Below are 24,599 nucleotides of genomic sequence, written 5' to 3'. Positions count from 1 at the left end.
GGAGAGTGTGATATGAAGTGATGCATAAACAAACATTGTTTTAAATTCTAATCATTCTGTATTTATTTTAATGTAATTGCTAAAAAAAAAATGTAGCTAAAACAGTAAGTCTAGTCTTACGAATATTGTTTAGGACAACAAGAAGTTGCCTGTAATCCAAGCACTTTGGAGGCCAAGGCAGGCGGATCACCTGAGGTCAGGAGTTTAAGATCAGCCTGACCAACATGGTGAAACCCTGTCTTTTTTTTTTTTTTTTTTTTTGAGACAGAGTTTCGCTCTTGTTACCCAGGCTGGAGTGCAATGGCGTGATCTCGGCTCACCGCAACCTCCGCCTCCTGGGCTCAGGCAATTCTCCTGCCTCAGCCTCCTGAGTAGCTGGGATTACAGGCACGCGCCACCATGCCCAGCTAATTTTTTTTGTATTTTTAGTAGAGACGGGGTTTCACCATGTTGACCAGGATGGTCTCAATCTGTTGACCTCGTGATCCACCCGCCTCGGCCTCCCAAAGTGCTGGGATTACAGGCGTGAGCCACGTGCCCGGCCGAAACCCTGTCTTAAAAAAAAAAAAAAAAAAAAAAAGAAGTTAATTTTAAAAACAGGTAAATGACAATAGAGACTCAGGGCAGATAAAATCAAAATCACACAAATGGTTTGCAAGTGAGTGAAACTGAAGTGTGCCTATACAAACGTAGCCTTCTTTCCAAAGCCATAGGCTTTAGGAGCACAGAATAACTGACAGAGGTGTTCTAAGACACCAGCGTCGGGGTCCAAAGTGGCTCCCGCCGGAGGTTGTGGCGCTTGCAAAGGCGAGGTCATGAGTTCAAGGCTAACCTGAGCAACCTTATAAGCTCAAACTGATTGGCAAAAAAAAAAAAAAGACACCAGCGTCTTTTCTTCTCCCTCACCTCCCCAATATAGGAAGCAATAGAGAGATTTATTTCTGAACTGATACGAATTATGCCACTAATCTTAAAATGGATAGTCAGTTTTGATCTTAAATAGATTTCGTAAAATTTCAAGAAAACAGCACCAACCTTTAGAAAATTAATGATCTAAAGAAAAATAAATTATAAGAATCACTTAGGAAATATAAAATACAAATAATGTTTAATTCCTTAACCAGCTAATCTTTAACAAGAAAATGGATGAAACTGTTTAGAATCAGTAAGAGCTAATATACAAATCCAGAAAGTCTTAAAACTCCTAAGCAGGAGAAATTTTTTTAAACTCCACACTTAGTCACATCATTGTGAAAGTTCAGAACCCCTAAGAAAAATTGATCTTAGTCAACAACAAGACTGACAGCAGATTTCTCAGTAGCAATAGAAACTAGAAGATAACAGAGTAATATGCTCAATATTATAAGGGGAAAAAATATTTGTAGAATTATATATTCAGTAGAATTATCATGAAACAACAGGGCAAAATCAAAATATTTCAGGTGAAAAAAAACCCAAGCGTTTACCATATCACACTGTCACTCAAGGAAATTCTAAAGAATTTGCTACAGGCACAAGGAAAATGATCCAGAAAGAAGATCTGAGATATGCAAAGAAATGGTAAGCAAAATGTTGTTACACATGTGGGTGGGTCTAAAAATGATGTCTAATTTATATGATGAAACCAGGATAGAACTAAAATAGTGAATAACTTATAAATGGAGAGAGGAGAGGGTGCGTAGAGTTAAAACATCTTAAAGGCCTTTGCATTATTCAAGAGGAGAGTAAAGCTATTCGTTAGCTTTATATTTTAGGATTACATTTTAAAATAGTAAAACAATCATGGTGGCTCTTGTCTGTAATCCTACCACTTTGGGAGGTGGAAGCGGGCAGATCATGAGGTTAACAGATCGAGACCATTCTGGCCAACACGGTGAAACTCCGTCTCTACTAAAAATAGCAAAACTAGTTGGGCATGGTGGCTCCTGCCTGTAGTCGCAGCTATTTGGAGGCTGAGGCAGGAGAATCACCCGAACCCAAGCGGCAGAGGTTGCAGTAAGCAGAGATTGCACCACTGCACTCCAGCCTGGCGACAGAGAAAGACTCCATCTCAAAAAAAAAAAAAATACATACACACACACATACACACACACACACACAGAGAGAGAGAGAGAGAGAGAGAGAGAGAGAGAGAGAGAGAGACTGCATTACTCCAAATAAGTTGAAGAAAAAAATGTGAGAAAAAGAAAAAAACACAGATATACATAATCCAAAAGAAGCTTCTTCTGTAAGTTTTTGACATCTTAACTTCTTGTATGCCATTCAAGGTAAGTGGTGTTTTATAATTTTTTTTATGGTAAGCTTATCATTAAAGGGTCATTTTCTTATGAGAATAGCTTTCAGCCTAGCTTGTAGAAGCATTCTTTCAAGTCGGTTTTATGTCTGCTTCCGCCAGGCATTCTAGATCCCCCATATCTAGGCTCTGTTTAGGCAAGAGAGAGGGTGATGGTGTAGGAGGAACCATTTCTTGGCTTGGGGATTCCAATAATATGTTTTATAGATTTAAACTCCAGACTTTGATGAAATGCAGGCCTAGGGTTTCAAAATTTATTCAGAGTTAAATATATATTTTCTTCATCCAGAGATGGGACAAGCTTCCTCAACTGCTCATTCATGGGTGTTTTACACTTTTCCTACTCCATCTTTTTCCCAAGGATTTTAGGGACAATGGTTTTTTGCCGAGTACTCAGTTCCAGCTCCCACCCTGAGCCCTTACCTCCTGCCCATAAACATCCAGACCTGAAGTTGGAGACAGTAACAACACTTTGCCCACACCTAGGATGACCAATTGTTCTGGTTTCCTTAGGGACATAGGAATTTTTCAGTGCTAAAACCAGTTAAGTCCTGGGCAAACTAGTATGACTGGGGCTCTACAGCCCCGCCCGTATATCCTGGGCAGGAGAAGAATCAGTTGGACAAGTCATTGCTCTGGTTTTCAGTTTATTTTTGGTATTTAGAATTCCCCTTCTTTTCTTATCGTATTAGCTGCATATTGAAAATAAAATGTTATTTTTTTTTATCCCGCATTACTAGCTGTTAGTTATGGAAGTCCATTATTTTGCCAGCTCAAAAAGTAACATTTTACGGCTGTCAGTACACAAGTTAAGTTTGCGGATAAGGGTCATAGCCACTTAGCCCTGTAGGAAGGAGTGGTTCCCAAAGTTATGTGATTGGCTCCATCACCTGCCCCACAGGTCACTCCTGCTCTGGGCTCTTGCTCTGACCATGAGAATGTTCTAGAATTCTCCAGGAAGGCCTAGCTTCTCCCTGTAAGGCCTGGAAGGGGAATTCTCCCATAAAGATGTAGGATCCCTGAGCGAAGAGATATTCTTTTACTCTGTTCACTCCTGCATCTGCAGTACCTGGTAATCACAGGCAATTGGTAACTGTTTCCTGAAAGAACGAACATCCTGAATGTCAAACTGGCATTTCCTCCTATCCAACCCCTTCTATCTCAAACTTGACAGAAGGGAGTCCAAGTTTCTGGCCTGTGAATCTTCCGTTTTCCACAGACTTCCTTCTATTTATTTCTACAGGCATTTAAAAAGATTTTGAGATGGGTGTGAAGCTAACAGTGATTGGACTGACCCTGTGCCTTCGAGAAACCATTTTGAAACTACAGCCTAGACACATTAGATTATTATTTTTTAAAACTGTACCATATATTTCAGTAGGCATGCTTATTTCAACGGTTTTTAAGGGCATTTTGGAGGTGATGTGTGTGTCTGTGTGTCTGTTTGTTCATGTGAGGGCGGCGCCAACCTGGGACCAAGACACTGGCCCTACGCGCACACCCACACACGCCCTGCGTACCCTACGTACACGCACCGTGGGCGCCGTCACCCCCCCGCAGGCCCCCCCCCCGCAGGGAGGCGGGGGCGCTGCCACCCATTGGCTGAGGCGGATACCACGCGCCCCGATACCCGGCGCAGGAGCCACCTCCCCGCTCCCCACAAACCACGCCTCAGTCCGCCTGCGCTCCTCAGCCTGACGGACCGTCTTTCGGGGCTCCTCAGCTTTCTCACCTGCCTTTGGTTCCTTTGACCACTCGAAGCCGCGCAGCGGGTTCTAGCGGACCTCACAGCAACCCCAGAAGCGGTGCGTGAAGCACAGCCTCCAGTCCTCGAGCTAGTCGGAAACTACTGTCTGCCGCCATCATGGTGAGTTGAGGGGGAGGACTGAGGGGCAAGGTCGGCGGGGTTTTCAGCTGTGGGTGAAACCCGGCTTTGCGGAGGTGGAAAGCGAAGTCACCCCGGCTTTTTTGTTTAGGGGCCCCGCCGTCTGGACGCACCACGAGTGGTGGCCTGCAGGGTGGGGTGAGGCGGCATGGCGGCCGTGCGGCCTACACAGAGTGAGGCGCTGAGGTGGCGGGACGCCGAGAGTGGCGTGGTGGTGTGGGTCCTGAGGACGCCGCCCGCTGCTTCTCAGGCCATGTGCAAGGGCCCCGGCTTTAGTGTGGTACCTATTTCCCGCCTTGCCTGCCGAAGTTTAGGGTGCGGGTTCCCCACCCCCACACGTCCCTACCCCTCCCCCACCCCCTGCCCCTCCCCTGCCCCCACCCCGTGGCGGGCTCCATCCTGCCAGCCTTACTTCCGGTGGTCTCCGCGTGGCTTTTTGAAGATGGCGGCAGGCCTGCTGAGCGACTTGCCTCCTTGGACTCAGAAGGCGGGAGCTTCCTCAGGAAGTGGTTCCCTCCCGGTCTTTGTATGGGGTGGTGTGGGCGGGGTTTGTGGGGGCCTCAGCGTGGGGTATGGGGAGTCCTTAAAGCGCAGCCGCTAGCTGAGTGGAGCTGGGCTGGAAGTGCCTCTGGTCCCCTCGCGCCTTCCACCTGCTGGGGACTGGCTGATGATGGCTCCCTCGTCCAGCAGTGACAGGCACAACTCGCCTGACGCCATCTTTGTGGCACGAGGTGGCCCTCAGTTGCCATTGAGAATTTTAGAATTTTTGTACTCGGGGCACAGTTTTTTTCCTCTCTGCATAAACCAGGAATCTTTGACAAAATGTCCATTTGGGATGGTGTTAGGTATACGGTTCTATGAATTTCGTAAATGCCCTGCGTTGTTTCAGTGCCACCACGAGATGCAGCTCTGAATACACTGACCAACCACTGAGTCACCAACGCGTGTATTATATGCTGTGTGTTTGTCTGCATTGATAATTCTGTCTCATTTTTAGAGATAAAAGGAAATTTATACACAGTTTATATTAGCATGTATAAACATTAAAATAAAAATATAGTAATAAAAACAACTTATGTAATAATTGTGCAACATGTAGTTATACTAATACATCACCTTGAGTTATAAGTAACAATTTACAATACTTTTTTTGTAGGAGGTAAGGGAAGAAATGCTAATAGTTTCCTCGGGGTTTCTGATTATAAAAGCATGTTTACTCATTTGAAAACAATCACTGTAAGAAAATAGCAATCCATCTTAATCCCAACACTTAAAAACACAGTTAAATTTTGATACAGGTATGCCCTTCCAGATTATTATTATTATTATTTTTTTTGAGATGGAGTTTCGCTCTTGTTACTCAGGCTGGAGTGCAATGGCGCGATCTCGGCTCACCGCAACCTCCACCCCCTGGGTTCAGGCAATTCTCCTACCTCAGCCTCGTGAGTAGCTGGGATTACAGGCGCGCGCCACCGTGCCCAGCTAATTTTTTTGTAATTTTTAGTAGAGACGGGGTTTCACCATGTTGACCAGGATAGTCTCGATCTGTTGACCTCGTGATCCACCCGCCTCGGCCTCCCAAAGTGCTGGGATTACAGGCTTGAGCCACCGCGCCCGGCCCCAGATGATTTTTATGCAGGAATAGCATATAGATGGGCCACTTTTTACAAAAGTTGCTGCATAATACTGTTTTACAGCTTGCATCTTTCAATTAATGTCGGCATTATTCTGAAGGTAACTTTAACTTTCAATTTATCATGCTAAAAACTATACCTTTATTTTACCGAATTCCCTTATGATGAATAGTTTTTCAGTATTAAAACAATGCTATTGTGGCCTGGGTGCGGTGGCTCACACCAAAGTCATGGGAGGCTGAGGCCAGCGGATCTCTTGAAGTCAGGAGTTTGAGACCAGCCTGGCTAACATGGTGAAATTCTGCCTCTACTAAAACAAAAAAGCCGGCTGTGGTGGCGTGCACCTGTAATCCCAGCTACTCAGGAGGCTGAGGCAGGAGAATCACTTGAACTTGGTAAGCAAAGGTTGCCGTGAGCTGAGATGGTGCCACTGCACGCAGTCCAGCCTAGAGACTCAGTCTAAAAAAAAATGCTGTGAATATCCTAGTATGTATCTTGGCACACTTGTACTATTCCTTGAGATGAATTGCTGTAAGTGGAATTGCTGGGTGAAAGCTCTTTGCCCCTTTTATAACAATTTTAAATTATGCTCCTTGTTAGTATGGTGGTGAGTATCCCCGCCTATCCAGTTTTGATAACACCTTTTCCAACCTACTCTTGGGTAAAGCGTCTATCAGTATTTTCCCACTGTTGGCATATGTTCCCACTCTTTTCCACACATTTTCCAATAAAAGGTATTAGGATTTTAAAAATTGTTAACCTAATAGCTGGAAAATATTTCAGTATATTGTGCACTTTTTAAAATCATAAAGTTGATCATCGATCATTAGCTTTTAAAATGTCCTTTTAAATTTTATTTTTCTTATTGATTCATCTCTGCATTAATATTCGTCTTTGTCGTACATAGTGGAAAAAATAGCATTCATGAGGTGCGCTAACCTTATTCCTAATTTCAATGGAGTTGACTAGTATTTCACTTAAAGCTTAATAATAGGGTAGAATTAGATTGATAGAAAATGATTCCTCTATTTTATTTGGATTTTAAAAAAATTTAAAAATGAATGCTGTATTCTATCAAATGCTTTTTGAGTGATGAATTGAAGTAATGCATCCTATGAATGAAGTATTTTTGCATTCCCAGTATAAATTATACTTAATGATGACGTATTCTTTATATATTGCTGGAATTTTGCATTTGTGTTGAGGGCAGGAATGGATGATCTTGATGAGGCTTTGTTACTTTGTGCTGTTAGCAGTAAAATTACAAAACGCATATAGAAATATTTTTTCCACTGAATATTGAAGAAAAGTGTTTGAATTTTGTTCTCTAATGTCTTCCACCTTTATTTCTGTGTCTCGTGAGAGTGTGCACCTTTCTCTGACACACATATACCCAAGTTACCCGTTTCTTTTTAAGTTGAAAAACTCCCAGGGAAACTCAGCCAGGTGTCACTGGGTGTTCTTCCACAAGATAGTTTTGTAAAAACTTAAATTTCTTTACAAGTCTGCCATGTTGATTTCCAAATTTATTACTATAGAGTTTATGTATAGCATTATTTTATAATCGGTGGTCATAACCCATTTTTCAGGTCTCATACATACATTTGCTTGCTTGCTTTTTCTTGCCTAGTTTTGCCAGGATAGTTTACTGCTTGAATTTCATCCTCCCTACCCCTACTTCTCAAGAATCTACTTTTGGATTTACTTAAAAGTTTTGATTCTTATTTTTATAATTTTTATTTATTATTATTTTTTTGAGACAGTCTTGCTCTGTTGCCAGGCACCAGGCTGGAGTGCAGTGGTGCGATCTTGGCTCACTGCAACTTCCGCCTTGATTCTGATTTTCATGCCATATTTTCTTAATTTTAGTATTCTCTTTATTTGCTCCTTCCTGTTGCTGTGAATGTAACTTTGATGACAACAAATTATAGGCTTTTTCCTGGTCAGTTTATATAAATTTCAGTTTGCTTACATGTACACATAGTAATTGAATTGGATAATACTGTCAAAGGAGCTGACATCTCAGGAGGTTAAATAATGATAATTTTTTCCAGCTTTTAGCTGTCTTTGTCACTTGGTTGTCAAAATATAACAAGGAACGTATTTGCTATAAATAGAAATGAGAGTTGTGTATATGATGGTCTTTGAAGCTCACCCCTGTTTATTCCAGCATTTCTCATTTCATAATTTACCAACTCACTTGAAGGTATGAAGGTATTTCTTTAACGCAGCTTGTTTTCTGGATACTATTGACCGTTAAGATGGTACTTTCTTTAAAATTAAACTTTTGCTTATTCTAATCATTTATTTATATTTTTGGCCATAGTTTAAAACTAACCAAAGGTTGTCCATTGATTGTAGATTTATATATATTATGTTTAAAAACAAAGTGGGAATTTTAATCTCTGCTAATCAAGCTATGGTAAAAATGAAGTACATTGCTTACTTTGTTAGCTTTGAGTGCCACCTGCTGGCTGAGAACTAGGTCGTGATGATGCCTTCCGTAATTTATGATGATGTTACACTATTAAAATGATTCAACCAATTTTATATTTACGATTCCATTTAAGCAGGTAGCCAGCTTGTAAGATCCAAGCCAAAGTAAGACTTCGTATAATATTAAATGTCTTTTTTTCTCATTCTCAAACTACTGTTATCTCAAATATCCATTTTACTCTTACATATGAGAATTAGAAGAGACGCGAGAGGTCTTTTCCAGCCATTCATTTTCAAGCAAGGAAACTGAGGTCCTGAAAAGACCTACGTTACTGAACAGTGGAAATAAGGTTCTTTCCAAACAATAATTTTCCTTTTCAATTCTTGCGGCACTGTCACAAGGTTTCTTAACCACACCCTGTTCGGATTTTGAACCAAATAATTCCTTGTTGTAGAAGACTGTCTCTGCATTATAGGATGTGCAGTAGTATCCCTGGCCTTCAGAACACCAGATGCCAGGAATACACCTCAGTTGTGACAGCCAGTCTCTAAACATTGCTAAATGCAGGTGGAGCTTAAAAGTCTTCCCCAGTTGAGAATCAGTGCATTATCATAACCTCTTATCTGACACAGTTTTCTGCCAGATATTACAGTTCTAAATTAAAATACCTCCAAACACTGTGGTGCAGAGACAATACTGTATACATAGCTTGTTTATCAAATAAAAACATATCCAAAGTTCATCCACAAATCAAGGGGGAACTCCCAAGAATTTCAGAATTCCTTTTGTTTTATTCTGTTTGGGATTTTTGAATGAACTGAGAAGGGATTGGTAAATTGTCAATATGGAAGGGAAATTTAACCAGGTTCTCAATAAAGATATGCAGCTTATATATTCTAATTTAGAAAAAGATGTTTGGAAAGGAAAAACTTTAGAAATTGTTTTTAAATTTTTCTTTCACATCTTTGTCATGAAATACCACTATTAAATGAAAGAACTAGAAATTATTTAGTTACAAACCCAAATAGCAAAAACAAGCACAAATGAATAGAGAAAAGCAGTAAAGTCAGCTTTCGTCTGACAATTTAGATTTCATCTCTAATAAAGCTCTGTAGAGTTAGTAATTTCTAGTATCTAATTAACAAAGCAGGAACTCTACTTTCTATAAAATGTGCTTTTTAAAAAGATGTACATTCGCTTTCTTTTGCCTTTGCTTTTCTTTCAAACAGGTATATGTGTAATAGCTTTCTCTTTTGCAGCCTTTTGTAGTTATAATCAACAGGCACTTAACAAATGATTTTTAAATTAATGATGTGCAGTATTTTCCTGATGTTTCAATTAGTTCTTAATTAAAAGTATCTTCAAAATAAGTCAGCTAAAATAGTAAAGCCAAAAAAAGAAACTTTAAAAAAGGCTACTGAAAATAAAATAATAGGACACTAACTTATATTGGCATACCACTTTAAACTTTACAAAATGAATTCACAGATGTTATCTCATTTCATTCTCAAAGCAATTTGCCCAGAGATACACAGCTGGCAAGTAAGTGGCTTATAACCACTTACCTGTAAGGGACATAAACCTAGATCTCCTGACTAATCTTTGTTTCACTATGCCATATTGCTTCTTCTATATGTGTGTGTGTATATATATATATATAAAACTTGTAAATTCTACTTCAGAAAGTATTATTTTACATTAGCCTAAAGTGTACTGTGGAAAGAATAAAGAGAGTTCTGATCGGAATCCAGAAAAATAATGAATTATATGTATATGTTTCTATATCTGAAAATAAAAGTGGTATCATTTATATCTGTCAGCCCACTGTGAAAATTAGAATTATCAGTGAGACTGATTTGGTGTTACTCAGGAAGAAAAACGTTATTTCAAAAGATGCTTTGAACAGCACCCTAGCATTAGGGAAAGAGGATTATAACCCTTTTTTTAGAAGGAGCTATGACATGTGAGCAAATAATGTTTCCATGATCCATTTCCAAAGTAAAGCAGGCATACTAACACAGGGAGTGTTAAAATTGTAAAAATTCATGTTAATTTTGGTGAAAAAAGCAAAGCAAGGCAAATTGGTTTAAAACTTTGAGGCTTATTTTCTTTTTGATGTGGCATTTTGGGGGTTATTTTTTTAAGATTTATGGTTTTAGTGTAATTAGTAAAATGAAAAGTTGTTTATGAATATAGAACAGGATGATTTTAATAACTAATTTTTACAAATACGAACTTCGATTTTTTTAACCAGTTCACATAATTTCACAAATACTAAGTAATGTGGTCTTCACAGGATTGTTCAAGACTTGCACTTGGTGATGAGCAACACTGGGTTTAAGAAAGTACTGTTTGTTAAAATTCCATGCTGATATAATCTGATTAGTTTAAATCCTGAGCCTGAACTAAGCTGCACTGGTGACTAATTTACAATTAATTTATATAAAATATACTTTAAATACAAAAATTATATTTCACCTTATGTATCATTTTTGTTCATACATCTAATTATGATGTCTACTTTTCAAATTACAGTCTGCTGCAAATCCTGAGACTCCAAACTCAACCATCTCCAGAGAGGCCAACACCCAGTCTTCATCAGCTGCAACCAGCCAAGGCTATGTTTTACCAGAAGGCAAAATCATGCCAAACACTGTTTTTGTTGGTGGAATTGATGTTAGGGTATTGTATTCATCTCTCCTTTTTACCTTAAATATTTGATGAATAATGGGATTTGGGCCCTGTTACAAACTTAAGGTTTTTTAGCACTTCATGGAGGTTTTGAATTGGATTTATGTTTGACCCATAGATACTAAAAATATATTTGACAAAGAGCTACTGTATATTTGACTCATGGATACTAAATATATCTTTGACAAAGAGCTACTGGTCATTTGGGATAAATGGGAGAGACATTTTCACATCAAACCTTTGTAGTAAAATTGAAATTTTTGAATGCTGAATTTTTACTTTTGAAGTTCAATTCTTTTTCATAGATGGATGAAACTGAGATTAGAGGCTTCTTTGCTAGATACGGTTCAGTGAAAGAAGTGAAGATAATCACGGATCGAACTGGTGTGTCCAAAGGGTGAGTAATTTTATAAAAAATACCTGAACTCTAGCCACCTGTAGAGTATAAAGAGACTTCAAAACTGATATTCTGACCCTTGTATGAATGAAATTTGTTGCCATGTTAATTTCATTCATGTAGAGGATAAAAGTTTATTGCCAGCTCTTCTATTTAATCATTTTTCTTATGTTTGTTTTTAAATATCTCCAATTTTTATTTCATACAAATGAATTAATTAGTTTTCTTAAAGAATTGCTTTCTTCATACATTGCATAGTACCTTAAATTTTAACCATCTTGTCGTCTTAGTGAATTAAATTCAGGTTCACAGGGAGGAATTTTTTTGTTAATGAAGTTTTCACAGTACCCTAATTTTAGCACATTTTGACATAGTTCAGATTAAGAAAAAGTAGTATTTGTAGAGGATCTGTCATGTACATCTTAACAAATGCCAAGTATCTTATAGTATATTATTTATCATTTGTCATGATCACTTCTATATATAGAATACTAGAAGTTCTGAACCATGCACTGTGTGATGGTGATTTTATACTTATCTGCCTTTATAGCTATGGATTTGTTTCATTTTTTAACGACGTGGATGTGCAGAAGATAGTAGAAGTAAGTAATAAAAAAATTCTTATTTTATTGATAAAATGTTTGGTGTTGAGTGATATACTCAGTCTTGTGGAAAATTTGGAGAAAGGTACACTTTCTATTCAAAAGGTGCAATTTCTGTTCAAAATCCAAACTTAGAGTAACTTCATATAACTTGTTAGATCCTGTTTATTTTTGACTGGGCACCTACCTAGGTTCATGAACTACAGACAGGAAGGGTTGGAGACAGGTTTATGAAAAGTTTTTCATCAGCTTTCACTTGATACCTCTTGACACTGATTAATAAGGGTAAGTAAGGTAGCTTCATGGTACAAATTTTAATTTGATGTGTAGTTATCACTGATCATCTATGATAAGAACTTCAGAAGACTTTAGGTGTTTACCCAAGTAAACACCTAAAGTCTTGGAAGTAAAGACTTGAAAATTGATCCCAGTTTTGTTACTGTTTTATTTTCAGTCACAGATAAATTTCCATGGTAAAAAGCTGAAACTTGGCCCTGCAATTAGGAAACAAAATTTATGTGAGTAGAAAAATTGTTCTTACTGACAAGTGTAGCTTTTCAAAGAATTAAAAATAAGCTGTTTTCTTTTTGCTTTTTAAAAAGGTGCTTATCATGTACAGCCACGTCCTTTGGTTTTTAATCATCCTCCTCCACCACAGTTTCAGAATGTCTGGAGTAATCCAAACACTGAAACTTACATGCATCCCCCAACTACAATGAATCCTGTAACTCAATACGTTCAGGTGAGAATTGTTTATGTTCCTATTCTCTTCTTTATTGTAATCATCATATCCTCTGTGGAATTATATCCACAGTTTCCATCGTAAGTGGTAATAGAATCCCTGTTTTTGAACACTTTGAGTGATGGGAAATTTATTACTTCTGTTAGGAATTTCTTATTCTTAGTGTTCTTTATATGAGCTAAAAAATAGTTTGTCTTTATCTTAGAAACGACCTCTGTAGACACATGAACATCTCTTCCTTTTTGCCCCCATATAATTCCTAAAGTATTTGAAAGCAGCTTTCCTTTTATGTCTGCCTAGTTTATTCTTTTCTAAGGTTAGCAATTTATCTAGCTGTTCTTTACTTGCATTGATTTCCAGATGCCTCCTCATATAAATTGCTGACTTCTTGATATAGTCTGATTTTGGAATGGGTAGATTTCTGATGTGTTTTACTCTATCCATAAATTCTGCGAGTTTCTGGCATATGATTTCTCTGATCCTGGTTTGATAGTTAAAGTTGGGTTTGACATACTATTACTTACTGATGATAAATAATGTTTATTTTCTTAGTTCATTTTGCTTACATCTTAGTTTAACAGACATTTTCTTTGCTGGAAAATAAAGTAACAGTAGTGAAATAGTTTTCTTACCACTTACTGATGATAAATAATGTTTATTTTCTTCTTAGTTTGTTTTACTTACATCTTAGTTTAAAAGACATTTTCTTTGCCTTTGCTGGAAAATAAAGTAACAAAATCTTAGTGAAATAGTTTTCTTCAATGTCTCTCATTTTCCATGTACTTGAAATGTGTAGGGTGTATCTTTACTTTTTCCTTCTCTGAACAATGGCTAGAAAAAAGACCCTACTTGTTTCTAACATTTACTGTGAGCCATAGCAGAATCTGGGTGTATTCACATATACGGCTACATATTTCAATCAATAAGTATTGAAACATGTTGACATTATGCTGTCTCTTTTCCAGTTTTGGATTATATACTGAAAAATTATATAAGTTTTCAAAATGAAGTACAGAAAAAGCCATGAAATCTGTAGGAGAGCTACATATTACCCTATAATATTGTCAAATACAAAACTGTCTAGAAGTATTTCGATGAAGAAATAGCAAATGTATTAATTTTTCTTACATTGAAATCTGTCTTAATAGAGCATTATCACCTTTGTAAAAAATAACTTCTGGGTGGGATTAAGCACACAGTATAAATAAGGTAATCTTTGCCTGGTGAAATAGTCACTTCTTTTGTCATTTGTCTGTTCTCCCTCCCCACCCAAAGGGTAGCACTTGACAAGAGTATTTCCTTGTTTATAAAGTCAGTCAGTCATTTAGAATTCTGCATTGTCGTGTATAGAAAAATGATTAAGATTTTAAAATTTTTCAAATTTTATATATTGGGAATAATATTCTTTTCTAATTTTTAAAAAATGTTTTACCTGATTAATTCTTTCCGTAAACTTTGTTTTCAGGCATATCCTCCTTATCCAAATTCACCAGTTCAGGTCATCACTGGGTATCAGTTGCCTGTATATAATTATCAGGTAATTTAAGAGGGAGAAAAGTGATTTACTTTCAGATATTATAGAGTCCTTAAACTTGTTTATGAAAATTACCTGAATAGTTTGTCATTTTAAACTAGTGAAATGTACCTGAAACTTAAGGAAAAAATTTGAATTCATCTAGAATTATGGAATAATATTTTGACAGGAATGTACTTAGCAATAACTTTTCTCTAGAACAGTTTTCTGAAATTTGGTGTCCCCTTCTATATTTCAGCATGTATTTTTTCATCTTTGCTGTCAAATAGCTGAAAAGTCCAGACTGACTTTTATCAATTTTTTAGGGAGAAGAGTGAAATAAAATAATTACCCCATTCTTAGAACACAGAATTCAAATTATAGATAATAGTGTTTATTTTAGCTGGCTGCTTTGCAGTAGTAATTCTCTGAATCTCTTTTCATGGATACCACTATATTTATGACCCATAGTTATATCTATGTTAATAAATTCAGGCAACTCATATCTGAGATTTTTCCAATGCCAACTCCAGAAAATTAAGAAAAAGGTGAGGTTTTCTATATGGAAGTAACAAGAACCTCCTCAGGGATTAGAAACAATAAAGTACATTTTTTTTCCATTCTGTTTCTTTTATTATAATAACAAAGGAGCCAACGTGATAAATACTTCAATATTGTGTATCTTGTGTGTTTTTGAAAATGTGTAGGAATATTTGAATAATTTTGGTTTTCTTTTTTTTTTTCTTTTTTAAGATGCCACCACAGTGGCCTGTTGGGGAGCAAAGGAGTTATGTTGTACCTCCGGTAAAGTGAATTAGCTAAACATACATGTCTGTTCTTTATATTTTAAAGTATTTTTTTGTTTAACTATATTTCTTGATTTTTTGCCATGTCATATATGCCTATGAATATTTTTAAGTGGTTGTTTGTATTAATGTGTTATGTTTTGTTATTTTCTTATTAACCCAATTATAAACTCCCATGGGAGTAACCGTGCCTTTTTCTCTCAGGTTTTTGTGTGCTTAAGCAATGGCTGGTCAACATACAAGTATTCACTTACTGGTTGATAAGATTATATAATCCAAAAAAGGTAGTATTAATACAGCTTTAGAATTAGTATGTATTTGCCTAGAATCTGCCTCTGACTTTTACCAGCTGTACAAAATTTGTTGAAGAGAAACAGAAATGTATAACAGAAATATTTTGTTGTTAATTGCTGTTAAATAAGTCTAAAACACCTGAACTGCTTTCATCAGGATTGGAAATTTGAAGGATATAATAAGTGTTAAAATGTTCAAACACTTCCTTACTACATTAGTTTCTTAGAGTCCTTCTCCTCTGATTATGTTGATGCCTAGAAGACATTTTAAAACAAAACCTACCTTACTGTATTTCAACTGTTCATTGAAAAGAAAGTTTCTGAAATAATACAATTGAATTTCAACACAACCTACATTGAAACTTTCAATACCAGCTCACCTTTTTGAAGAATAAATAGGCAGCTTTTACATGTATCTGCCTATCTCTTTAATTACGCTTCTATTATTTTAAATATAGGCTTATTCATCTGTAAACTACTACTGTAATGAAATTGATCCAGGAGCAGAAGTTGTGCCAAATGAATGCTCAGTTTGTGAAGCTACTCCACCCTCTGGAAATGGCCCACAAAAGGCAAGCATCTAATTTTGTTTATCAATATGTGTATTTCATATTTATTTTTTGGTTTTAATAATGGTTTTTTGAGAAGCAAGCATTTTGCCCAAATTTAAAGATGAGAACCATAAATTATAGACCTTAAGTAATTGACTAATATTCAGCAGTTAATGTAGTTGGTGAAATTTCAGATACCCTGAATTTTCAGTGTGTACATAAAGTTTCTGATTCATCAGTCCTTTTCCATATTCCATTTTCACTAATTTTTAAAAATCATACTTTAATAACTGTTAATATGATTTGGCAGAATGCTGTGGGAGGGTTTTTTAAAGAATTCTACTCTTTAAAAGAGGAATTAATATGAATTATATGTAGCTTTTCTTTTACAAACGTTTTGATAATTTACTTAGCTAAACAGTGAGACATTATGGCATTCTCTCCATAACACTATATGTGCCAGTGGTGAAGTCAGTGGTAATTATTCAAATACTGAAAGAGATGGTTGTTTTTTTTTTAGTCATTAGAGCAAATTTCTATAATGACAATCTTGAAACATACATTCTGTTAAATGGGTGGGAGTGTGGAAGTATGATGTGCTGGTAATACGTATAACACCAAAGGAGTCCCATTGGAGTGTTCCTTGATTCGATAACGGATTTTAAAATGTGAATGAGTATTAAAATAGCTTACAGTATAATACCAGGTTTTGTCCTGAGTATTTTTTCTTGAACCATTGGCATTCACATAGAGATTTAATCAATTCAGCTTTTTAAACCAGCAGTATTCTATCACTATGGTTCTAAAATAATTTTTTGATATTTCAGAACACTTAAATATACTGTGTGATATGTGGTAAGAATTATGATTTGCATTTTTATGAATTTGTTTTTCAAGACAGTCTTGCTGTGTCACCCGTGCAGTTGTGTGATCTTGGCTCACTATGACTTCTGCCTCCTGGGTTCAAACAATTCTCCCTGCCTCAGCCTCCTGAGTGGCTGGGATTACAGGTGCCCACCACCATACCCAGCTAACTTTTGAATTTATTAGTAGACAGGGTTTTGCCATGTTGGCCAGGCTGGTCTTGAACTCCTGACCTCAGGTGATCTGCCACCTTCAGCCTCCCAGAATGCAGGGATTACACACATGAGCCACGGAACCTGGGCTCTTTTTGCATTTTTTTTTTTTTTTTTGCATTTCTTTAGAAATAAACTAATACGGATGGGTGTGGTGGCTCATGCCTATAACCCCAGTACTTTGGGAGGCCAAGGCGGGTGGATCACGAAGTCAGGAGATAGAGACTATCTTGGCCAACATGGTGAAACCCTGTCTCTACTAAAACATAAAAAGTAATTGGGCATGGTGTGCAACACCTGTAGTCCCAGCTGCTTGGTAGGCTGAGGCATGGGACTCGCTTGAATCGGAGAAGTGGAGGTTGCAATGAGCCGAAATCGTGCTGCTGCACTCAGCCTGGTTACAGAGCAAGACGCCATCTCAAAAAAAAAAAAAAACAAAACTAATGTATTAATTAAACCATTAAAAGAAAAAAACTACCCTTATTAAGAGTGAGAGAAAGAAAGAATTGTCTTTATGTTACTGAAAACTTCTGTGTTTCAGAAATCTGTGGACCGAAGCATACAAACAGTGGTATCTTGTCTGTTTAATCCAGAGAACAGCAGACTGAGAAACTCTGTTGTTACTCAAGATGACTACTTCAGGGTATGAAAGGAATAGTATGCGTAATTAAAAAGCACACTTGTTAGCTTTAAAGTTTTTGTTTTCCTTGTGTTATATGTATTTTGAGATTTATTAGAGCATTTAATTGAACTGTCGGCATTTGATTGTAACCCAGTAAATGGGAGTGGATTTTATTTGGCAATGTATTTTCTGCTCCGAACCTTGATGTAATGTATCTTTACAGAAGAATCCTTCAGCAGAAATTTGTAATTGAAAGGGTTTACTCAAGAAGAGAGTTAGTTGACTGGTTTGACCAAATAGTAAAAGAAAATTTTAGATCTAGAAAGCACATCTGGGCCGGATCCGGTGGCTCACGCCTGTTAATCCCAGCACTTTTGGAAGCTGAGGTGGGTGGATTGCTTGAGCTCAGGGGTTCGGAGACCAGCCTGGGGAACATGGCAAAACCCCATCTCTATAAAAAATACATAAATTAGCCAGTTGTGGTCATGCATACCTATAGTCCTAACTACTCCAGAGGAGACTGAGGTGGTAGGATTGCTTGAGCCTCGGAAGTTGAGGCTGCATTGAGCCATTATCATGCCACCCGTACTCCAGCCTGGGCAACAGAGTGAAAACTTGTCTCAAAAAAAAAAAAAAAAAAAAAGACACAGAACTTAATATTTGAATATTAGACTAAAGAGAAGAAAAAAAATGGTTTACTCAGATGATGTACCTGAAGGTACATCAGTGTGACGGAAGAAAAGGGATAAAGTGAAGCAGTAAAAAGTTGAGTTAGAAAGAAGGGGAAGTTGATGCAGAGTTGGTGAAGTGGGAGAGAATGTGGGTAGTTGAATTTCAGAAAGATCTGATTTCTGATTCTGCTTTCTATACATGTTGGATAGATCACTTAAATCCTACTAAGGCTCCAGTTTTTACAAGTCTAAAATGAGAAAGTACTAAAGGTTTCTGGGTCCCTGTAATTCTAAGTCTATGAATATGAAAAAACTAATTTGGTCAGTCCAATGGGAGAGAAATATTATGGTTAGTAAAGGGAAGGTATTTTTTAAATAATAGATTTATTGAAATATACAATTGAGATACCCGTAATACAATTTACCTATTTAAAATGTGCATTTCACTGGTTTTCATATATTCAGAGTTGTGCAACCATGACCATAATCAGTTTTAGGATATTTAAATCACCCCCCTACCTTACCAGTCACTGCTGTTTTCCCCCCACCCTGTGTAGCCCTAGGCAACCACTAATTTACTTTCTTTCTCTAAGGATTTTCCTGTCCTGGACATTTCATGTATATGGAATCATACCATAATGTGGCCTTTTCTGACTGGCTTTTTTCACTCAGCATAATGTTTTCAAGGTTCATCAATATTCTAGCACATATCAGTACTTCATTACTTTTTATTTATGGATATTACTCATTCTGTTTATCCATTTATCTTTTAAAGACATTGCAGTTATTTCCACTTTTTAGCTATTAGAAATAATGCTGTGAACATTCAGGTACAAGTTACTGTGTGGACGTATGTTCTTATTTCTCTCACATATATATTTGGGAATGAAATTGCTGAGTCATATTTAACCTTTAGTGGAACTGCCAGAATTTGTTAAAACTGGCTACACACTTTACGTTCAAAAGGAAATGTTTAACCATCACTTTGGGTCTTCAAACGGGAGGTAGACTAGCTTTTTTTTTCATCTGTGAATGGATGTAGGATGAAGCTTAAGCCTTTTTAAAGGGTTATCTTACCTCCTTTCGTAACAGGGAGTAAACATTTAAAATTGATATTTGTTCTCGTTGCTTCATTCTACATAGTATAATTTAGAAAAGAACTGGAATTGTACATCAGCTTACTTTGCCCAAAGTTCTGATGATTACATAGGTGTCTACAGTAGTACTTAAATGATTTTCAAAGCAGAAGATAGTCTTTTGGGTTTTTTTGTTTTTTGAGGTGACTTCATTTGGTTACCTAGGCTGGAGTGCACCTTCGCAGTGACAGTTTAGTACAACCTCAAACTCCTGCATGCAAGGGATCCTTCTGCCTCAGCCTCCCAGATAGTTAGGACTACAGACATGCACCACCACACTTGGCTAGTTAAAAAGATTTTTTTTTTTTAAATATAATCTTACTATATTGCCTTGAACTCCTGAGTTCAAGGGATCCTTCTGCCACAGCCTTTCAAAGTGCGGGGATTACAGGCATGAGCCACCATGCCCAGCTTAGAAAATGGTTTTTAAACTTGAGTTCTCTCACCTGTTACTAGACAAAAGACTCGCTTTAAACTCCCAGAGTTTTCTGCTCCTTTTGGATAGGAATCAGAAGCTGGCATCCTGCAGTTGTCTGATATCTAGACCTATTTTGATAGACTGCATATTGTTATATTGAATTTGAATGCATGAGGTATTTTTGAATGTATTTACTATTTCCATAGCTAATTCCACTCTATATTGTCTTAATTCTGTAGCCCCTTCATAACCTTGTTTCCTACATGACCTTTGAAGATACATGTTGGTGACCAGTTTTCTAGATTTTAACCTAAATAGGATATCACTCTTTTGACAGATAGGTAACTTCCAGGAGCGACTTTATTTATGTGACAATGAAACTTAAGTCCTAGAAAAAGAGCACAGTTAACTTTGTAGAAAAGAAAATACTATTATGTTATTACTGATTTGCTCAGTCTCATTCCTCCTTGTAAGGCTTCTTACTTCCGTCTCTGCACATCCATAGGCAACATAAAGTGAAAAGAAAGTTTTGCATGTATTTAAAAATTTTCCTTTCTAAAGAATTAGGTATCATCACAGGTTAATGATTGATACATCTTTAAATGCCAAAACTTCAATCTTTTAACCTCTGGAATCATGAAATTTCAGATTGGAGAGCTGTTTGCAAGCTGTGGTCCTATTAGATGTAATTCAGTTAGTGAAACAGTATTTTTTACAGTTATATTTTCTACCAGTTGTCTTTGGGACATTACTGCAAAATTATTAATTAAGAAGTACATAAAATGATATTGAGTCTAAGCCCTCTTATTTCTGAGTTTACTGGGATTTCTTTTTTTTTAAGTGATTTCTTTTTTAACTAAACTGTTGAATAAAACTAGCCATCTTGGTACATTTGTTATCCCAGTGTTCAGGAATGCTTCTCAGAAAGAATCACCCTTTTTTATTATTTATAATGTTGAAACTGAAAACAAATGGTTTAATTTTTTGGGAACTTTCAGATCCATAGTAGTAATCAGAAATTTTCGGTAAAGTAAAAGGATTCTTTCTGTCTTTTCCAGGATAAAAGAGTGCATCACTTTAGAAGAAGTCGGGCAGTGCTTAAATCTGTTTGATCCTCTCCGCTGTCTAGTTTCATGGGAAGTTGCTCGTTTTGAATATTAAGCTAAAAGTTTTTCACTATTATAGAAATTCTGAATTTTGATAAATCACACCAAACTTCTTGCATAAGCTGTATTATTAGACTGTCTAGTTTTATCTTTGAAACTGTTCTTTATTAGATGTTTATTTAGAAACTGGTTCTGTGTTGAATATAGTTGAAAGTAAAAAAATAATTGAGACTGAAAGAAACGACTTTAAGATTTATCTGCAAGAATTTTTTAAAAATTGAAATTGGCATTGTAAGTGTTTAAAAGCAAATACTAATTTTCAAAAAAAAATTTTTAACATCTGTTTTGAAAGGTCAGAATTTTAATAGTCTTGAGTACAAGCATTTCACTTCTCCAACAAGTACCTGTGAACAGTACAGTATTTACAATATTGAGCTTTGCATTTATGATTTGTCTAGAAATTTACCCACAAAAGCAGAATTTTTAAAACTGCATTTTTAATCAGTGGAACTCAATATATAGTTAGCTTTATTGAAGTCTTCTTTCTCTAAACCCAGTAAAACAGATTCTAAGCAAACAGTCAAATCAGTGGGTCAGCGTTTATTCAAAATATTTTATCTTTTATCTAGAATCCGCACATATATATCCTATTTGATTAGGATAGTAATTAGGATAACTAAAATTCTGGGCTTAAGGTTTTAAAGAATCCAAGAAAAACTAAACTTTACTAGGTACATAAGCTTTTCAATGAGTTACCATTCTTTTTTGTAAAAAAAATTTTTCTTCGAAATGCTAAACTTAATGGCTGTATGTCAAATTGTGCAAAATATTGTTATTAAAGAATGCTGCAACTTTTTTTATGTCACTTAAAGGTTAATCAGAGTATCTGAAAGGAATTGTTTTTATAAAAATATTGAAATGTTAGTTACCTGCTATAGATTTTTATTTTTGTCTTTTAGCCTGTTATATTTCCTTTTGTAAAGTAAAATATGTCCAGAATAGTCAAAAGTAGGTAGTATTGGTATTTCTAAACCACAAAAGTTGTTTAATAAGTATATCTCAAGAATGTGCTAGAGTTAAAGTTAACGTCATTTCTAGATTTGCTGGTGTCCTCATTTTACATTGTGATGCACAACTAGAGCACCAGAGCCCTTTTGCTATACCCACAGTCTTTTTTTTCCCAGCCTCTGTTGGCTAGTCTTTCAGGAGGTTTGCTCCAAGAACTGGTGATATAAAGAATGGAAGTAGGTTATGAGCAGTTCAAAGGCCAAGCCCTGGAATTGTTTCCCTTAGAAAAGGTTTTATATCCCATTGCTACCAGTCGGATGTAATACCTTTCTAAGGGAAACAGTTGTATCAGTATCATTTGATCTGCCATGGACATGAGTTTAAAGTGGCTTTCTGGCCCTTCTTTCAATTGCCTCTTCCCTAAAACCTGGAAACTCTAGTTAGAATGGGCCATATTAATAGTGCCCACTGGGGTCTGTAATTTCTAATTTTCATTCTGAATCTGAAGGAAAGAGTCTTTCAAATTTTGAATTCACAAGAGGGCTTTATATTACACCTCAGAATTTGAAAGTGCCCTGAATTTGTCCTTTTAAAAATTTTCCGTAGTCTTGATTTTTTTCTCTTTCTTTTTTTTTTTTTTTTTGGTGCTGTAACATTAGGACATATATCATTCTGTAATTAAATCTCCAGCTTACTATAATGATACCTATATTCTAAAGAGCTAATTCTAATTCCTCCAGTATTACATGACCTTAAGGACAAGTAAGCAAATAAACTTTTGTCTTTTACTTTGTTGGAGTGAAGTATTTAAAAGAGTAAGCTAAAGAGATAAAGTCCTGAACCTTTCAAAATGGAAAATTAATTCTAAACTTAGAAATAGTTTCTACTACCTATTGCTGATACTGTCTTTGCATAAATGAATACAAATAAACTTTTTCTTCAAAAACGTTTTTGGCTTCCTGATGGAATATCCAAAATGATGGGGAGTTGGGTGGGAAGTGTTTAACAAGGTTTAGATTTCTTAAAATGCAACAGTATAAAGTTCAGTTTACTAATCTGGCAGTTAGCTCATGAAAGCAAATTTAGGTATGAAGAAATTTAACAGGTACATCAACAGCAGTGCCTAGTAGGAATGCTGACGAATATAACATCTGACTCTGCTATCTCACTGCTAAGGTCCCTTTAATTTTGGACCCTAAGAATCTATTTTATCTTATTTGATTGATTGATTTTGAGATGGGAGTCTCACTCTGTTGCCCAGGCTGGAGTGCAGTGGCACAATCTCTGCTCACTGTAACCTCGCCTCCTGGGTTCAAGCAATTCTCCTGTCTCACCTTTCTGAATAGCTGGGACTACAGGCGCGTGCCACCATGCCTGGCTGATTTTTTTGTATTTTTTAGTAGGTACTGGGGTTCACTGTGTTAGCCAGGATGGTCTCAATCTTCTGACCTTGTGATCCATCCACCTCAGCCTCCCAAAGTGCTGGGATTACAGGCATGAGCTGCCATGCCCAGCCAAAACATTCTGTCTGCTGTACACTTTGGGCCTAATCTGTAGAACCTTTATTTTGGGGAATTGCAGTTGTCTAGTAGAGTTTAAATTTTTTTGTATTGCATATACTTCATACGGATGCAATAAAAAAAAAGAATCAGTACTTAACTACCTCTTCTAGCTGTAGGTCTAGTACTCAGTTCTGTAAGCTGAGGCCAGTGGAGAGGAAAGTCTCCCCTCAGATGCTCCTGTATTTTGTCGATGAATAAACTAACACTGATTCATAACCAGAAATCTTGACTACAAGATTCTGCAGGGTAGCAAACAGTACTTTCTGCATCACCAAAGATTAAATTGTGATGTTTAGTGTCTAACAGTAGGCTAAAAGTAATTATAAATGTGCATTTGTGTATATATGTATACATATGTGTGTCTATATATGCATGTATCTATGGTTACATACTAACCATTATCCAGAATATTGGTTATAGCTTGTCAAGCTAAGTAAGTTTATAGTATTTTCAGACCCCAAAACTAGACTACATGTATCTTAAGATTGTTGCTTTACACCAGCTTATCTCAAGCGTATTTGTAGGTTAGTACTACCACAGAATTGTTAATATAAATTCAAATCTTTGGAATTGGAAGATACCATTCAGCACTTTTTTGTAAAAAGTTCAAGTTACGGCAAAATCAAGCAACTCCAAAAAGGTTGGTCACCTCTATAAGTATATTCTGCATGTTGGTTTTCCTTTTTCTGAAATCAGATTACCTTTAATTAAAAATAACTTCAAATTGGTAGTGCCTGTCTTGCAAGGAAGCCATTGACTTTTAAAAATAACTGCAGCGGTTCCCTCTAGTTGTAAAGCACCTCTAGCCCCTCTTCACTAAAATTATCTTGTCTGTCTTTAAACTCACAGAAATGTGCTGCCACGTTGCTTAATCGCCTTGCCTTTCATTGCTGTCATTTGAGGGTAATAAGGAGCAGCAATGATAAGGCAGCATGCCACTCTTGCTTTCACAAAGATGGCAATAGAGAAGGTGGGGAAACATAAGGGAGGGAAAAGCAGCAGTATTTTCCATTGACCAAGTCTTGAGAATAGGACCAGCTGTTGAGTATGAACATTTGGAATCCCTGAAACACTTCTTCTAGATGAGGATTGCTCCTGTACATATTTTGATAACTATAATCTAGCCCTTCCCAACATTATGTGTAGTATGTCTCTC

General features: G+C 36.5%; 1 protein-coding gene across 4 annotated transcripts; it reads left to right on the top strand.

Moving 5' to 3' along the window:
• The first annotated feature begins 3,952 nt into the window (after nucleotides 1–3,952).
• On the top strand, nucleotides 3,953–22,827 carry DAZL (deleted in azoospermia like). 4 transcript variants are annotated; one of them, NM_001185043.1, is given in 11 exon segments: nucleotides 3,953–4,160; nucleotides 10,785–10,931; nucleotides 11,246–11,337; nucleotides 11,888–11,939; nucleotides 12,394–12,457; nucleotides 12,542–12,681; nucleotides 14,147–14,218; nucleotides 14,948–14,998; nucleotides 15,752–15,865; nucleotides 17,462–17,563; nucleotides 20,826–21,110. In NM_001185043.1, coding segments are annotated over 11 exon segments (891 nt in total). In that variant the 5' UTR covers nucleotides 3,953–4,157; the 3' UTR covers nucleotides 20,880–21,110.
• Nucleotides 22,828–24,599: the final 1,772 nt, after the last annotated feature.

This window comes from Callithrix jacchus, chromosome 17, assembly GCF_049354715.1.
Source record: "Callithrix jacchus isolate 240 chromosome 17, calJac240_pri, whole genome shotgun sequence".
In the NCBI taxonomy this organism is placed as follows: Eukaryota; Metazoa; Chordata; class Mammalia; order Primates; family Cebidae; genus Callithrix; species Callithrix jacchus.
Note: the sequence above shows the minus strand (reverse complement) of the source record. Positions and strands in the feature narration are given on the sequence as shown.

Excerpts from the sequence above, each read along its gene's own strand:
- DAZL (XM_035277694.3), top strand. Across the intron at positions 11,940-12,393 it reads ATGTGCAGAAGATAGTAGAA|TCACAGATAAATTTCCATGG; the intron begins GTAAGTAATAAA and ends TTTTATTTTCAG. Across the intron at positions 15,866-17,461 it reads CTGGAAATGGCCCACAAAAG|AAATCTGTGGACCGAAGCAT; the intron begins GCAAGCATCTAA and ends TCTGTGTTTCAG.